Genomic DNA, 17,604 nt, shown 5'->3' with positions numbered 1-17,604 from the left:
ATAGATAGATAGATAGATAGATAGATAGATAGATAGATAGATAGATAATCTTTAAAAAAGAAAAAAAAGGGATTGACATTGTCAACCTGGAATGCGGAGTCTGGTGCCAGGCGGTTTATTTGCCAGCATATTTAAATGCAGTATAATTTGGAAAAAAAACTTCTTGATGTAATACAATCCCCACTGCACAAGGAAGGAAGCATATGCATTGAAACTCAACTCAGAGTACATGTTGTTTCTTCTAAGAAGACGGGTTCTGGAAATAGCTTAAGGGCCTAGGGAAGAACCTGGCCTGGTCTCCATCATACAGACATTGTGGAGGGCTTTTGGGCTATTAGCCACCTCTGGTCCTGGTTGAGACGTTGGGGGAGCTCCTGGCTATACAGATAGTATAAGGGTCATTTAGACTATGAGGTTTCTCTAGTCCTGGTTGTGGGAGCTTGGAGGAGCACCTGGCTATCCAGATAGTGTCAGGGCCATTTAGACTATTAGGTATCTCTGGCCCTGACTGGGAGCGCCTGGTTGTAGAAGTGATGGAAGGGCCAGTTAGATTGCTAGCTACCTCCAGTCCTGGTTACAGGAGCTTGATACAGGAGGCCTGACCCGCCTGACCCAACAAATATTGCAGATCACCAGGCTGCAATATTTTCCGGATGGAAAACCAGTTTTACATATGTCCCACTGGCAAGACCACCCTGAGTGCTTAACATTCCTGGTTTTCCTAGTGAACTGAGGGAGTAAAGGCCATGCTCCATTGTGCTGTGTTCCCAATACATACTGGCCTAAGAGCCACAGGCCACTCACCTAGCTCAAATAACTCCCACCCGACAAAACGCTGGAGCAAGACCTCACAGGAACGCTTAGCATTGGCTGTGACTACTTGTCTTTCTATTGTTATAACTTATGGCAGTAAAGAGGGTTGTTCCTGAATAATAGTGTGTGCAGATCCTAAAAAGTCAAAACTGCAGAGGAAGTCAAATGCCTTCTTCACACCAGGCCAGCATCAGTCTAGGGATGCTCCGTACAGTTGCAAATTAACAGTCCATCTTTTCTAGAAACTCAAGGTTAGCTTGTATGGGCATTGTCTCTACCTTCCATTTTCCACCCAGCATTGACTTCTAGAGGTCGTTGGCAGTTGCACTGTGCATGGAAAATGGCCTCAAATTTAAGTAGCTAGATGGTATTTCACAGTTGTCCAGAGAGGCTAGTTAGCCATTTATTTTGTCATTCTTTTTTTTTTAACATTTAAAATTTTTTTTAAATTTTTATTTTATGTACATTGGTGTTTTGACTGTGTGCATGTCTGTGTGAGAGTGTCAGATCCCCTGGAACAGGAGTTATAGACACTTGTAAGCTGCCATGTGGGTGCTGGGAATTGAACCGAGGTCCTCTGGAAGAGCAGCCAGTGCTCCTAATTGCTGAGCCATCTCTCCAGCCCCTATTTTGTCATCCTTACTGGGCCTCTAGTTCATCTCTTACCTATCATGTAAAATAAATGATGTTTAGAATGATGGAGCCATTGCTGAGTATCTGAACAAAGATACCACAACAAGGAAAGTGTCTACACTAAGCCTGTGTTAGCTCCTGGAAGGAGTAAGAGGGATTTGTCTGAAGGGTGTGCAGCATGTGGCATCAGAAAGAGCCTGGCTGCAGGGCAGGTGACAGTAATGTCTACCTGAAGGATCAATGTGACGGGTAAGTGAACTGGTGTTCAGAGAACTGTTGAAAGCGTTGTAGTTAGGCTAGGAAGGAATGAGAAACGTGAGTTAGTTTCCCTTTCCCTGCTGGGACGGTGACTGATAGCCCTTACCTCCAGCCTGGGGTTCTGGGAGCTCATTCTAGCTCTCTGCCTCCCTGCTGAATATTGAAATGAGAACACGCACTTTCAGATGAAGTCGTTGTGTGGATTTTTCTCCATTATAGGTGGCTTAGTGTTAAATACCCTGGATTTCAACTTAAAGTATGGTAGAAAAATGAATTATCCCCAAAAGAGTTCTATATTAAAAATGTCTTTTGACTCTGAAAATGTTCTCATGAGTTGAAAAATGAAGCACAAAGCACATACATACGTGTCTCACCTAGGTTCACTGGAGGACTCCAGCTCCTCAGCGCAGGGACACCATGTCATTTTACCTGTGTAAATGTGGTTTGTTGTACCATGACAGCATTCTGAGAGCAATGAGGAGGCCCAGCCACTAGAGGTCACCGTCCAATCTTTGTTACTCCAGGACCTTAGGCCATGAGAGGCTCACAAGTTGTCCCTGTCCCACAACCAACCAACTGTAGGAGAACTGATTCTTGTGCAGACTGTGACTTGCTCAGTGCTGCAGAAGTACGTGAGGGTCAAACTGCTTCTCTGAGTGCGCTCCGGGGACCTGAAGCCCTCTGTTACCATGTGAATGCATATCAGTTGGTTGGTACCAGGGCTTGCTTTTAGTGATGAGGCTCCACTTTGACTCAGGCTAATGCTTACCTCAGAAGATGTCCATATGAGGTAAAGTGACAAAGCATAATGCAAGGCATCCTCATTTTTCTGTTGTAGTCTTTTTTTTTTTTTTTTCCTACCAGGATAGGAAAACTATTTTCATGCTAACCCATGAAAATAGAGTTAATGATCCTTTAGTAGCCACAAGCCTCAGGAGGAAACCTGAGGAAGGAGAGTTGCCAGCCTCCAGATGTATCACTGAGTACCCAGTGGTCTTTGTTTGGGGTCAGAAGATAAAAGATTACTAAAGTAATGACAGGTCTGACTCAGTGGCAGCCAGGAGAGGAAACATGGGACGGGCTAAAGGGTGGAGAAGGGGCCCCATCAAGTCAGGGCCTCTGAGAGACCAGCTCTGCTGTGAGTCCCCAGAGGCTCCTGGGAAGCCAAGGTTCAGTTGTGTGTACCAGAGAAGAGGGTCTGTGAGGCCCACACAGCCGCCAGGTCAGGGGTATGGAGACTGACTGAAGGCCTTGAACGTAGCAGAGCAGAATGTTGAGGAGTAGGCTGTGTCACAGGAGGGCACGCATGTGGAGCCTGGGCCTGGTTGTGGCGGTGTGGCCATGGTGCGCTGCAGACCTAGTGTGAAAAGAATCATCCTGAATCTGGTCATGATGCCGTGCTGCCTCGGGAGACCTGGGGAGGGACAGAGGAGTCCTGGCCATCCTGCTTAATGTCTCCCCTCACCCGTAGATGTGGAGAAGGGCTGCCATGTGATGCATGTCCTGAGCTGCGTGCGCCTGAACCTCCGCTGGGACCTGAACAGGGCTGTGCTGCAGCAGGTGCTGGAGCTCCTGGAGGACCAGAGTGACATTGTGAGCACTGGAGATCACTACTACACGGCCTTCTGAGCAGAGCCGTGGAGCAGACACAGGTGGCTTTTTCCCAGGTTGTGCTCACAGGTGCTGTACAGACTTACATGTATATAATCTCAATAAATTTAGTCACTGGGAAATTAGGACCTGGCTTCCTACCACTTGCTATGCCCCTGAGGCAGATGGCTTTGATGTCAACCGAGACACACAAACTCTCCTCGTCAACTCCCTGGCTGGTCCTAGTGCACTCTGAACAGAAGGGGAAGAAGCAGTGTTGCTGGCTTAATCACCGCTCCGAATCCACGGGCCCTGTCTTGATAGTGGGACATCGCAGGCTTGCTAGAGGAACATAAAGGCATCTGCGAATCTGGAACTGAAGAGGCGATGGCCAGACCACACTAACAGAACACTTGCCACACTCCAGGCTACTACATGCATCCCACCTGGCTGCCCTGGTTTGTGAAGCGCTCACCCAGGGCCATGGTCTCCCAGAGTGATTGACTGCCTCTCTTCCCAAGGCTCCAGCACCAGCAGTGACTGCTGCTGAGGTCTGCAGATTGGCCTTGGAGAATAAAGGATCCGAAGTATGGCTTAACGTTTTAATTCGTTTCCTTATGACTTGAAAGCTGTCTCAACATTTCCCTGCACTTGTTTCCTTATGACTTAAAAGCAGTCTCAGAACATTTTCCTGCACTCAAAGAGGTGCCCAGCTAACTGTGTGGTCCCTTGGTGCCCCTGAAGATGGCAGAGGCTGTCAGCGAGCTGTCTAGCTGATGGTGTTATTTTTTCAAGGCTGCCGCTGAGTGTGCAGGGTGTGCCGACACCGTCCAGACAAAGGCTTGGTGTGTGCCCAGACAGGTGATGGAGTCGTGCTTTTGCTCAGAATGACACGGTAAAGAAAACATCTGAGTTATGTAGCAGGCTTGTTCCAACAGCAAATGGTAGATCCAGCCAGCAGAAATAAAGTATGGAGAAAGATTTGGAGTTAATTACAGTCATTTCGCAGAGAGTACATCTGCCTTAGTCTGCTGTGCTAGCTTCTGACGTAACAGAGTCTGGAGGGCCCAGCTGGAAATCCCTTGGGCCCACGAGCTGTTCCACACTCTGTGGATGAGTGCTTTCACATTCACAAGCCAGAGTTCAAACTGGCAGGTCACTTCCTGTCCTGGGCGCCGCTGACTGGACCCAGACCTCTGGTGACTCCTTATTAGTGGGGGTGACACAGCCACCTGGTCTTCCGTGTGCTCGGAAGGGTCTCTGCATGGAATTCTTCCTCCAGGCCAGAGGCTGCTCTGTGCTGAATGAATACATCCTGATTGCTGGAGCTTCTAGGGAGGAAGCCTAGAACCAGGACATAAAATGGACATGTGCTGGATAGAGTGACCCTCCGAGGATTCCTCTCCAAGGAACAAAAAGTGGGAAAGCATAAATGCACAGCATGTCCATCTCTGCATAATCTATAATGATTTATATTTGGAGAAGTTAAGTATGAGCCATACACCCGTGAAATGCTACCTAGCCGCTAAAATGATGGAACAGATGGCCAGCTGCCATGGGGGATGTGGTGAGAGGGAAATCAAGGCCCAGGGCTGATCGTGTGGTCTAATGCCATTGATAGAAAACTCCCTGCGTGCCTTCCCACAGTCAGCAAATGTGTGTAGCACAGGTCTACACAGATACGGCTCATCATTTCCTCCTCCTAGGGTGCATTTGCCTTCTAGGACACCAGACTCCCTGGCTGCACCTTCTTTACTTAGTCTTCTGTCTCCCTGGGAGCTCAAGACTCAGTCTCAGCCCAAACCTCATTTCTAGTTGTCTTGTTCTCCGGGGACCTTAACCTCATGCTTGCTGCCAGGCTTCCCAGTTGGCATGAGGTTGGGCCTGTCTGCCACCCTTACACCCCTGTACCTAACCCCGTACTGTCATCTGCTTAGGTGTCTTAGAGACATCACCAGCTTAATCCATTCAGAGCCAATGTCTGGATGACCCCAGGCCCTGCCTTACTCCTGATAGTGCCCCCCACCCCATGCAGGAGATGCCAGCTCCATTTCCAGACACTCGGGTCAAGTCTGTCAATGTCTTTCAGCCCACACCCAAACTACAGCTACAGGTTGTCTTGATGCCTCCAAAAGCGTTTCTGGGATATACTTCTCGCTCCCCTGTTACCACCCTCCCAGAGCACTGCTGTCACCTCCTCTCCTCTCTGTCAGCCCTCAGCACAGCAGCCGCGGGGGTCCTGCATTGCTCCCACTCTGGCTTTGAGGCCTCTTTAGGTCGGAGCCTGGGGCATCTCAGTGGACAGCAAGGCTCTGCTACGCCTCACCTCACGGCACTGCGCTCAGCCTTGCCTGGTGACAGGCCTCTGCTCTTCTTCAAGTCTCTGTGTAACTCACCTTTTCGGTGAGGCCTACCCCGGCCCTCTTAGCTGACTGTAACCAATTTCGGCTTCCCAGCTTTGTTCTGCCCACAGCGCTAGTTACTGCCTAACACACTCCAGATGTTTGCCTGCTTGCCCTGTTTGTCGTCTGTCCCCCCAGAGTGCTCCAGGAGGCTAGAATCGCTGTTTCCTGTGTCCCTCGTACCCAGGGCAGGGCCTGGCGCATCTTTGAGACGTCCCACTTTTGTTTGTAGCTGGCTGTGTTCCAGCTCCTCAGGCCTGCCTCTCCTGAGGGCTCCCCCAGTGTTCAGAAAGCTCTTCAGGCTGGGGGTACTCAGAATTAACATCCCTCCAACCAAACTCAGCCAGGGCATCTGGGTCATAACAGATCTCTGCCAGCTTCCCTTTCCTGTCTCCTCTGCCCCTACCCCTGTTCTCTGCATCTCCCAAGAGAAAGTTCTTGCTTTCTTGAAGTCTTTGCCTCAGGGTCAGTTTCTGGGCAAAATCACATTAATATAACACTCTGATTCACTTGAGAGGCGTTACATGGATAGCTGTACGTATCAAACATTAGAAATACTCACCAGAGACTAACGTCTGTGCCCTTTGAAAGGTGAGGTGCCAAATGCTTTCAAATTAATGTCTTCACAGATCGTAGCTCTAAAAAAAAGTAATAAACGGGCTTGTAAGAGATGGCCTGGCAGGTAAAGGGACACGCTGGTGGCCTGAGCTCAGTTCCTGGAAGGAGAGACCTATGCTACAACTTTGCCCTTTGACCTCTACTCGTGCACAGTAGCACGCACTCCTCCACATACAGGCCTGCACACACATGCAGTAATAATAGAATTAACATACGAGGCTGGAGGCCTGACAGTGGTGCACACACCTTTGAACCCAGCATCAGGAGGCAGAGGCAGGCAGCTGTTCGTGAGTTCAAGGCCAGCCTGGTCTACAGAGCGAGTTCTAGGACAGTCAGGGCACTACAGAGAAGGTGGATTACTGGAGAGATGGTTCGGTGGTATAGAGCATGTACTGGTCCCCATGAGCTCCATTTCCCATCAACTATGTGAGGTGGCTCACAACCACCTGTCACTCCAGTTCTAGGGGATCTAGCACCCCTCTCCTCCTCCACACCAGCACTTGTGAACATGCACACATACATTCACAATTAAACATAATGTTATTTCCCATCCCCATCCACCAGAAACGTGAATAAACAAGCCTGAGAGGCCTTTCCCTCACAGAAGTGTAAGGACACTGCAGAGCTAAGGAAAGGTCTTGGAAAGCCCCCCGGGGGGGCGGGAGCAGTTGAGCTATAGCTTATGTATAAAAAGACCAACCAGAGGGTCCCTGGAAAAGGAGAGGCTCGGAGTAAGATCCTCCAGCTCTTGGTGCACGCCTGTTTGGAGAAGTGTGGGCCCACATATAGCTTGCAGAGGGGAGAAGACAAATGGTGCTACTGTCTAGTCATGGGTTTGCCTGAAGAGCCATGATTATCCCCTTCTGGTAACGACCAGCACTCCTCATTCCTCTAAGACACTTCTTTGTAATTATTTTCCTCTCTGATGGCATGCCAAGACACTGGCTGAAAAAGCCAAGTGGGATAAAGTCCATTCAACTGTGAGGGACTCAAGACTCAGTGCCAATGATTGAAACCAAGCAAACTTCTAATTTTCCATTGGCAAAAGCATCTACACTTTCTTATTAATGTGGTTTCTCTTCCACAAGTGGCCTCTACGAGGCTACCCAAAAACATCTCTTTGTTCCCCTGCTAAGTTTATACGAAGCCTATGGGAAAGTCAGACTGTGGAGTGAGCGTCTCCGCAGAAACACCAGCAGCAGACGCTGGGAAGAGGCTGTGCACCGCCATCCTGAAGGGCTGGTGTCCCAGGTCAGAGAGCTTTGTCTTCGATGCCTGCTGTTCTCCTGGCAGAGGGCTGGATGTGAGCCTGAACTCAGACTCCTGAGTTTTGGGTAGTGTAGTGCTGACCTTTGACTCAGCCTGTTTCTGTTGAAATTGGGCAAGCTGTCTGCTGCCGGCTAACCTCTGCTGTGCGTATGGAGACAAACAGGCAAATCCAGGATGACACCAGGTCTGTATGCACAAGAGTTCCAAACCCCAAGGTTCTGTTACGGCAAAGTAACATGCTGCATTTTCAGCTGAGTCAGAAGGAGGAAGCTTGAAGACCATTTGATGGTGTCGGTTCAGGATTGGTTTTTTACACTTGCATGTGTGTATGTGTGTGTTTTGTGTGTGTGTTGTGTTCATGCTGTCATATGTACAAATATGGTTGCACAGCATAGAGTGAATGTGAGGTCAAAGGACAAGGCTCACTTTATTTGAAACAAGATCTCTGTCACTGTTGTGTACAGCAGGTTAGCTGGCCCTCAAGCTTCCAGGGTCTCCTGGCGCTCCGCCCACCTCACCCATCTCCTCAAAGAAGTGCACTGCCACGCCCGTGTTTATGTGGATTAAATGCTGGTTTTCACATTTACGTGGCCGGCGTTTTACCCACTGAGCCATCTCCCTAGCCTGGTTGATATTCTCTCACCATGTAGCCCACGCTGGCATTGAATCCCTGATCCTCCTGAATCAGCCTCCCTCGTGAGGGATTACAGATGTGCACCGTCATGCCTGGTTTCAGTGGTCTCTTTAAGACCAGCGACGATATTACCAAGCCACAGGTCTCAGGGACGAGACACCCTTCAGGCACTGTCACCAGTGAGCTGAATGTGGGGAACCACGAATGCCTGTGGGAAAGGGCTAGCGAAACAGGGAGGCAGTAGAAGCAGGCTGAATGGAGCCTCCCATCTGCGTCCCAGAGCCTAATCACCCTCACAGGCTGGGGTTTTCATTTTCATTAGTTGACTGGGTTAGTGAAGCTAATTGGGGCACTGGGTAACACCATTTTGATCATCCTTGTTAGGAATTGTACCCTTGGGGCTGAGGGTCTTTACTTTTCATTCTGAAGACAAACTATGAATAAAGGGTACCAGGGAAGGGGAGGGGAGACAGAGCACACTTCCATTGTGTTCTTAGCGCCACTTTCCAGAATAATGGCAGCATTGCATGAACTCTGTCACAGCTGCCGGCCTTTGTGCCATACTGGAATTTGTGGACAATGAATTTACTCTAAGATGAATGGCATGCTACTATACTGAGATGTTAGCATAGCTCCTGTTTCCCCAGACTCCTTTGTAGGTAGCAAGCAAGCTTTACCTCAGGGAAATTTGGTGTGGAGCTGAGTTGGGGAGTTGCTTGTGCAGGCAGCCTGGCAGATGTTTTCTGGAACCCTGGAGCCTGGGGAGGGTTTCCAGATGAGTGGACCCCAGGCAGTGCAGACTGTAAAGAAGTCCTCTCTGACTGTCCTGTGGCAGAGCCCTAACGGCAAGGCTTTTATGCAGAGGCTCTGTGGTATCTCTGAGAAGGGTGTGGCCTCAGCCTGAATCCAAGCTTCATAGAAGATTCCAGGCCTGAGCTTGCAGAGGAGGGGATCACAAGCCCCTGTCCTGAAGGGACATCAGGTGGGGACCCTCAGCTATCAGCATAGGCTTTGGTCTCAGGAGGAGGGTAGTCCTGTCTGTTTTCTAGCTATGTAGTTCTGGATTCCCAAGGATCCTCAGGAACGGGTGAACTTACCCATTCACCCTCCCACTACCAGTCTGGTTTTCGTGCCAGCCTACAGGATGAAGGCTCACCCAAGACAGCTTGAAATTAAAGGAAAGGAAAATGACAAGTCTCACCCACTTGAGTTTTGAAAGTAAAATTCGTAATGCACAGTTAGAAGAAATTCCGGGTGAATCTCAGAATGAGGTCATTCCAACTCGCTTGCATTTCAGAATGCTATTCTGAGTGGCAAGGAAAGGGATAACGCCATGGTGGGCTGGAGGCATTGCTTGTTTTCCTCCCAAGAACAAGAACACCTGTCCTGAATCACTAGAAACCATTGGAAAACACTCCTTAGAGAAGGTGGGAGAGGGGCCATCAAGACGGCTCAGCAGGTAAAGACAGTTGCCACCAAGCCTGATGACTTCACTTTAACCCCGAGAACCCGCATGGTGGAAGGAAAGTACTGATTCCTACCAGTTGTCCTACCCTCTACCCAAGTGTTGTGGGGCGTGTGTGTGTGTGTGTGTGTGTGTGTGTGTAGCCAAACCCAGAAGATTCCGAAAGCCCCTGAGCCATGAGTCCTCTCTCAGCATGAAGAAGCATGATGGTTTACACATTGCAGTGGCAGCAGCTAGCCTGTTCCAGCCAAGCCAAGCCCTGCCCTGCCCAGCCCTGCCCTGCCCAGCCCAGCCCAGCTCAGCCCAGAAGCTTCAGTAGGTGTCAGCAAGCTCTGTCCATGCCTGTGGTGTCTGCTGGTGTCTAGGCTTGCCTGCCCTTGGCGAAGGGCAAGAAATGGGAACTGGTCTCCTGGAGATGACAGCTGGCTTGGGAATGCTGGTCTCAGCACTCCAGTAAGGGCTGGGCCACCAGCACAGGCAGACTTGGAATTTTCCATCAAATGGATCATAAGGCACATGATTTATATATAACTTTGAGGTGCAAAAGGGTTTTGTTTGACCTCAGGCTTTTAAAATTTTAATAGCAACATTTAAAATTTTGTTACCATCTATATATAAAGAAAAATGTGTGTGTGTGTGTGTGTGTGTGTGTGTGTGTGTGTGTGTGTATGTGTATGTATGTGAAGTTGTACATGTGGAGGTCAAGGGGCAGCTTGTAGGAGCTGACTCTTTTACTGTGTGAGTTCTGGGGTTCAAACTCGGGTTGTAAGGCTTGACGACAAAGGTCTTTACTCCCTGAGTCATCTCAGCAGTCCAAGAAAGTTTGACTGTAGTACTGGTTGTTTGAATGGCTGACTTGGGTTTTATTTTAAAAATCATTAAATATTTTAATTTGGGATTATAACAGAATTTCCAAAAATTTCTGAAATGGCTCTAAGTATGTTTTGCCGTTTTGTGTATTTATGCAAATACATAGCATCAGTGCCTTCTGGGCATCGGTGCCTTTTTATGAGTCTGTGTGGGCGTCTGAGTGTACCTGTGTGCACCACACGCATTCCGGAGCCTGAGGAGGCCAGGAGAGCATCAGCCCTCCTGAACTGCGGTTATCACTGGGAGCTGCTATGTGGGGCTGGAAACTGATCCGAGGTCCTTTTCAAGAGCAGCCAGTGTTCTTAACTGCAGAGCCATCATCAAGCCCCAGCACTGGAAATCATAAAACAAAAACCTATCAGTTCTGAAAAATGTTGGTCCTGCCATATCAAACATTCAACCAAGATTTATTTTGATATGTAAAAATATTATTGGAGTTGAATAAAAATTTCTTTTATATTAATAAATGTTAGAATTATGTCAATATCAAAACGAATGTTACTTTAAAATAATCCTTTTTCTTTCTTTTTTGAAATAGGGTCTTATGTAGCCAGGGATAGTCTCAAAGTCACGGAGCTGAGGCTAGCGTTGAACTCCTGATCCTCCTGTCTCTATTTCCCAAGTGATAGGTTTACAGATGTGTGCCACCACATCTGGTTTAAAGTAAATTTCTTTTTGATTTATTATCACTAAATGTTTCTTTTGTATACCCAGCTACCCAGGCATAGGATTTTCTCAGTTAAAAAGGGGTTGTAAGTGAAAAGAGTTTAACAAGTGTTAGCTTAAAAACCTAGTAAGGCCGAGGTTGTGGCTGTGGTGGCAGAGTGCTTGTCGGGCCTGCACAAAGCCCCGAACCCATCCCTGACATGTGAATTTGGCAGAGTGGATCAGAGGTGGAGACAGTAGGATCAACCTTGATTGCATAATGAGTTCAAGGCCAGCCTGGGATGTATGAGACTTTGTCTCAAAAAAAACCAAAATTTATATATATATATATATATAAAAGACAAAGAAAGATGAACTGAGAAGTAATTGAAATTCTGTGCCCTTAGGGAATGTATTTTCTGGAATCTGTGTTCATCCTTTACAGCTTTATTAGTCATGGTTAAAACCCTTTGAAACCACTGGCCACCAGTGGGCGCTGTTCCCAGACGGTTACCTGGAGCGTCTAATCCCACATTGGCAACTCTTGTCAACAAACTGCTTGGCTGCCTGGTAACGGGAACCAAAGGGACAGGCTGGTGCCCAGGCCTTGGAGTTGGAGGGAGACAGGACAAGACAGGAACGTGTTCAGCTGCTGCCTGTCTCTTCCTTTCTAGGTTTGATCCAACACTTTTGAGTCTTTCCAAAGCCAGAAGTAGGTAGTTCCTTGCAGACCGGAGGCTAATTTCAAATGTCTCAGCACTTTCTTCTTGAGGCTTACAGGTCAGGTGTCAGTGGAGTCAGCCTGCTGCCTCAGACTTAACCCACGATATAAGAAAGATATTCCAAGTAAAATCAACTTAGTAATAGCTACTGATTGCTGAACAGTTGTGAACCAGTGTAGAGCAAACTTCAATCATCAGGTAAATCCAAGCAGATCAATACTATGATCATTCCTGTTTGCCAGACAAGAAAACTGAGTCTTAGAGACCAAGCTGCCTAACAGCCTGGAAACCAGGCTTCTATTGAGTTTAACTACAAGAATGTATTGCTTTCAGGGTCAGAGAGAGAAGCCATTTTCCAGTGATCCTAAACCATAGGCCCAACACAGTGTCTTTAAATCAGGGACGGCACATAAACTTCTCCTGACTGCCGCTGAGTTGCAAGGAGAGAATGCCACTTGTGGTGATGAATGCCACGTGGGATGCTGGGCTGACCAGGGGGATGGTGACCTCAAGACGCGCCCATGCCGCAGAGGGAGCAGGTGTTTACTGAAGATGGAGGAGAGCTGGGACCTGGCAGCAGTGTGCCTCCCTAAACGGCACCAAGCTGGGAGGGAGCCAGGAGCCTTGCCTCGTGGCCTCCCAGGGGTGGGGTATTGCTTCCTTTAATATTGCAATGTTTAGTTGTGACATGTTTCCAAACATACAGAAATGCACAAAGGGGACCCCACATAAGTACCCTGAAAGTGGATCACCTGGTGACCCCCCACCGTGTGCTCCAGCTGGCCATGCCTTATGCTTTTGTTTCATTTGCTTTGTAATTTAAATATATATGCATATGTATATACATACACATACACATACATATGTATACATGTTTGGGAGCATGCACGTGTGTAAGGAGGCCAGAGAACAACTTGCAGGAGTCACTTCTCCCTTCCGGCTTCTTGGAGGCAGGTCTTTCTTGCTTGTGCTGCCCTCCTCACTCCAGGCGAGCTGGCCGCTGAGCTTCTAGACAGTTCTCTTGTCTCTGCCCCTCTTCTGGCTATAGGAGCGGTGAGATTACGTGTGCCACAACAGCTGTCATTGTTACCTGGGTTCCAGGCGTGGATCAAGCTCAGGTCATCAGGCTTGAGTGTCTCTCACCCACGTGAGACTTCCTTCACCCACTGAGCCGTGTTTTGAGACACAGTCTCATTGTGCAGTCAGCAGACTTCAGACTCACAACTCTCCTGCCTCAGCTTGCTGAATGCTGGGAGTCTGTGTGCTGCTATGCCCCATTCGCTCCCTACCTCTTTAAGAAGGCATGGTATTCGAAACAGAGGTAGGAGCCACCTCTCCCCTCCCTGCCTTGTCCCCAGAGGCAAGAGTGCCCATGTTTTCATGCCTATGCAGACTTTTTTTTTTTTTTACTTGTGGCATGACTTGAAAGAAGTTGATTGCACAAATCTTAATTGTACGGACTAATAGAGCTTTACATATATATAATATGTATATATTTACAGATATATATTTCCAAAATAAAATATACAGCTAGCCCCTTCAAGGGTTCCAAATTTCTGCTTTCTCCTGAAATTTTAGGATCTGTAGCCATGTGGAGCTTACATTCTTGCACAAGGACATGGTAGTGCTGCCCGCTGCCCACAGGCCAGTAGCCCTGTACCCCTGCCATCTTCTTATTGCTAGGAGAGCCTGCTCCCTTCTGTTGTAGAAGCTGAAAGATACTATTGTATATAAGCTCTTAAAAAGTACTATAAAAATGAAAATGAATGAGCAAAGGCAGAGTCGGAGAAAAAAAATGTCGTCTCTTCCCCCAGCTAGGTGACATCTGCAGCTGCTGACCATGCCAGACAGTGACCGGGCGCCACATTTTTCTAGGCCTCTGACATTCAGCACGCTGTGCTAAGACTGGAAACATTAGCAGTGTTCATGGCCTGTTAGGAAAGCAGCCTCGGTCCTCCCAGACCTATGCTACGGTTTTCTGGGGCAGCCTCGCTGCAGCCTTGGAGTCTTACACAGCGGCACGCTCACAGTTCCAGGGGCGGAAAGTCCCCATCCAAGGCTTTTCCTTTGAGGGCTCTGCACTCAGGTTATAAATAGCCATCCTCTCCCTGGTCCTTCCCACGTGATCCTTCCTCTAAATCTCTGAATCAGTGTTCTCTCTCTCTCTCTCTCTCTCCTCCCCTCCTCCCCTGGCTGGGCAGCGGCAATGCATGCCTTTAATTCCAGCACTGAGGAGGCAGGTGGCTCTCTGAGTTCAAAGCCAGCCTGGTCTACAAATCGAGTTCAAGAACAGCCTGGGCTGTTACACAAAGAAACTCTTAATTCAGAAAAATAAAAAAGAAAACCCAAAACATGTATGTAATTATTGAGGCTTCCCATATATGTCACCATGTGTGAGTGGAGGCCAGAGGACAGCTTGTGGAAGCCAGTTCTCCTTCTACAGTGTATGTCCTGGGCATCAAACTCAGGTCCTGGGGATTTCCAGAACAGGGATGAGGAAGATACCACACTGCATCCTCTCTCTGCACAGTTTCACTTAGCACCTCTCCCTGGGCCTGATGCTATGGTGACAGTTGTCATAGAGACATGCCTAAGCCTGGTTGAAGCTAATTCCCAAACTATTTCATGCCCATTAGGTGGCTTAGACTACATAATTTTCCCTCTTTTTCTTGCTTTTCTTTTCAAGACAGGGTCTGAAACAGCCTTGCCCACGCGGGCTTTGAACTTGCTACCCAGTCATGGATGACCTTGAGCTTCTGATTCTCCTGCTTCTGCCTCCCAAGTGCTGGCATACAAGCACGCCCCACCGCAGCTGGTTTATGTGGTGGTGGGTAGGGAACACAGGGCTCAGCGTTAGAAGCACCAACTGCTCTTAGGGAAGACCCAGGTTTGGTTCCCAGCACCCTCATGGTGGTTCACAACCATCTGTAACTCCAGTTCCAGGAAATCTAACACCCTCTTCCGGGCTCCTCGGGTGCTAGGAGCACATGTGGTGCATACACATATATGTAAGCTATGTAAAATAACAATGAACCTCCCCCCCTTTTTTTTCCAGTGAATTCTGGTCTGACAGAATACCGTGATTTGCAGGCTAACCTCCCACAAATAGTGATTGTGGAGTCTGAGGAGGAGGGACATGTCCATGTGATGTCAGAAAACCTTTCAGTAAAAGAAGCGGACAGGATCCATAGTTGTGTGTGCCTTTTCTCCTAAAGAAGGCATTCTGAAATTCGAATATGCTAAGATTTTGGGGAGCTTGTTCAAACACAGATTTTGAGCAGGCAAGATGGCTCATCAGGCAAGGGTGCTTCCCCCAAGCCTGATGACCTAGGTTTCATCCCCAGGGCCCATGTGATGGAAAGAGACACACTGTGGCACACACACACACACACACACACACACGCACTCACACGCACACACACATACACACAAATAAATAAGTAAAAAAAAAAAAATCACAGGCTTGATGGTCTTACCCCAAGCTTCTGGTTTACACATTTGGGTCGTGATGCTGCTGCTGCTGCTGCTGCTGCTGGCCCAAGAGAATGCCTAAAGAACCGTGGCTGACTTGCATGGGGGAGGGACTGTGCAGAGACTAGGTTGGAGCACAAAGTTAGAGAGGAGGGGTTTGCATCTGGCACAACTGGGAACTGGGGGGAAATGTGAAGGAGGAAGAAAGTCACATGGCTGGAAACCCCCAAATATGTGTATAAATTCTCTGCAAACCATTGACCAACCTCTGAACAGTACATGCATGAGACTCACAGAAATCTAAGCAAAAACAAACCAAAAAACAGAATAAGCACAAATTTCACTGTTGTCTATTACAGGGAAGAGAAGTTTGAAGTTGAAAGTCTCACCAAAGGGCGTTTTGCTGAAAAGATGAAAGAACCACACTTTAAGAGAAAAGACTTCTAAGACAGCTAGGGCTACCCAGAGAAACCCTCTCTTGAAAAACCACACCACACACACACACACACACACACACACACACAGAGAGAGAGAGAGAGAGAGAGAGAGAGAGAGAGAACCAAGAAAGTGGTGGCTTAGTGGTTAAGAACCCTAACTGTTCATTCCAATGAACTAGGTTCAATTCCTAGCACCCACATAGTAGCTCACAACCATCTATAACTCTAGTCCCAGAGGATCCAACAACTTCTCCTGGCCTCTTCAGACAACGCACACATGGAGTGTGCAGATACACATGCGGGCAAAAAACCCATATACATACAAATTTTGAAACATTTGAAAGAACAGATCCATCCTAAAAGCCAAATCTTAACCAATGTGTGTGATCTACCAATGATCTGCCAGTAGCAACATAACTGCCAACTACAACAGCTGAGCTGGTAAAAACACCACCAATCCTGACTTCCTGAGTTTGATCCCTGGAGCCCACATGATGGACAGAGAGAACCAACTTCTGAAGGATGTCCTCTGTCCTCCAAATGCACACACTCCATAGCGTGAGTGCTGCACCACACAGAGACATGCACAAAAGAAAGAAACGTAAAAACAGATTGAAAAAAGAAAATATTTGCTGTGCAGTGGTGGCTCAGGCCTTTAATCCCAGCACTCAGGAGGCAGGGGCAGGTGGCTCTCTAAATTCAAGGCCAACCTGGTCTACAGAGTGAGTTCCAGGACAGCCAGGGCTCAGAGAAACCCTGTCTTCAAAACAAACAAACAAACAAACAAGCAAAGGAAATGTTCTTCAGTGGTCAGGAACAGAGTCCAGTGTCTACAACCTGTCACAATGTTCATTCACAAAAATTACTAGATATGTAGACAAGCATGGTGACTTATGTCTGTAGCCATTTCACCCCAGAGGCTAGAGTGGAAGGATTTGTAAATCAAGGCTAGCAGGGCTACAAAGCGAGACTTTGTCTCATCCCCTGTGTCCTAATTAGATATTTGAAGAAAAAGAAAAATGTGACCCAATAATAAAGAAATAGGAAAAACCTAGTCAGTAGAACAGCTACATTGCCAGAATTGGCAAGTCTTTGGAAAAGATATTAGTTGAAGAATACCTTTTTTGTTTGTGAGAGATCTAGAAACTTAAAAAAAAAGTTTTAAAGTTTTTTTTTTTTTTTTTTAAGAAGAAGAAAAGAGGGGGAAAACCCTCTAATACCAGAACCCAATCAGAACTTCCAGGTTACTCTCAGTTACTAGTAAGTTCAAGGGTAGTCTGGCTGCATGAGACCATATCTTTAAAAACAACAACCAAAACCCTGAAAAGATCTAGAATTAAAAAACACAGTATCTGAAATATCCTTTTTCCCTCTACAATTTTTCCCTCCACAGTTGGATAACTGTAGTAAACCTTTCACAATAACAATTACCTTGTTACTTTGTAGTTTCTTACTTTAACTGGAGAAAAACGATGACCCAGACTGCAATAAGGGACAAAGAACTTAGAATTCACTGTCCCTAGGATCCAGATGCCATAAGGATACCTTTATCATATGTCTTCCTTTGAGGATCGGCAGTGCCCTCTCACTGAGTTTAGTCAGGGTAACTATTGCTGTGATGAAACACCAGGACCAAAAACAAGTTGAGGATTTATTTGGCTTACACTTTCACCTTCGAAGGAAGTCAAGACAGGAACTCAAACATGGCAGGAACCTGGAAGCAGGAACTCATGCAGAGGCCATAGAGGGGTGCTTGCTTCTCATGGCTTCCTCAGCC

General features: G+C 47.6%; 1 protein-coding gene across 2 annotated transcripts in view; it reads left to right on the top strand.

Moving 5' to 3' along the window:
* The window catches only part of Stn1 (STN1 subunit of CST complex), a 35,788-nt gene extending 31,513 nt beyond the window's left edge, over positions 1-4,275 (top strand). For both annotated transcript variants that reach the window (XM_055629970.1, XM_055629969.1), the window contains one exon: positions 3,176-4,275. In XM_055629970.1, the coding sequence (XP_055485945.1) occupies positions 3,176-3,333 (158 nt within the window). In that variant the 3' untranslated portion in view covers positions 3,334-4,275. The remainder of the gene's footprint in view (positions 1-3,175) is intronic.
* Positions 4,276-17,604: the final 13,329 nt, after the last annotated feature.

This window comes from Psammomys obesus, unplaced genomic scaffold (genome assembly GCF_907164565.1).
Source record: "Psammomys obesus unplaced genomic scaffold, mPsaObe1.curated_primary_1811, whole genome shotgun sequence".
In the NCBI taxonomy this organism is placed as follows: domain Eukaryota; kingdom Metazoa; phylum Chordata; class Mammalia; order Rodentia; family Muridae; genus Psammomys; species Psammomys obesus.
The sequence above is the reverse complement of the archived record's forward strand: the minus strand, read 5'-3'. Positions and strand labels throughout refer to the sequence as shown.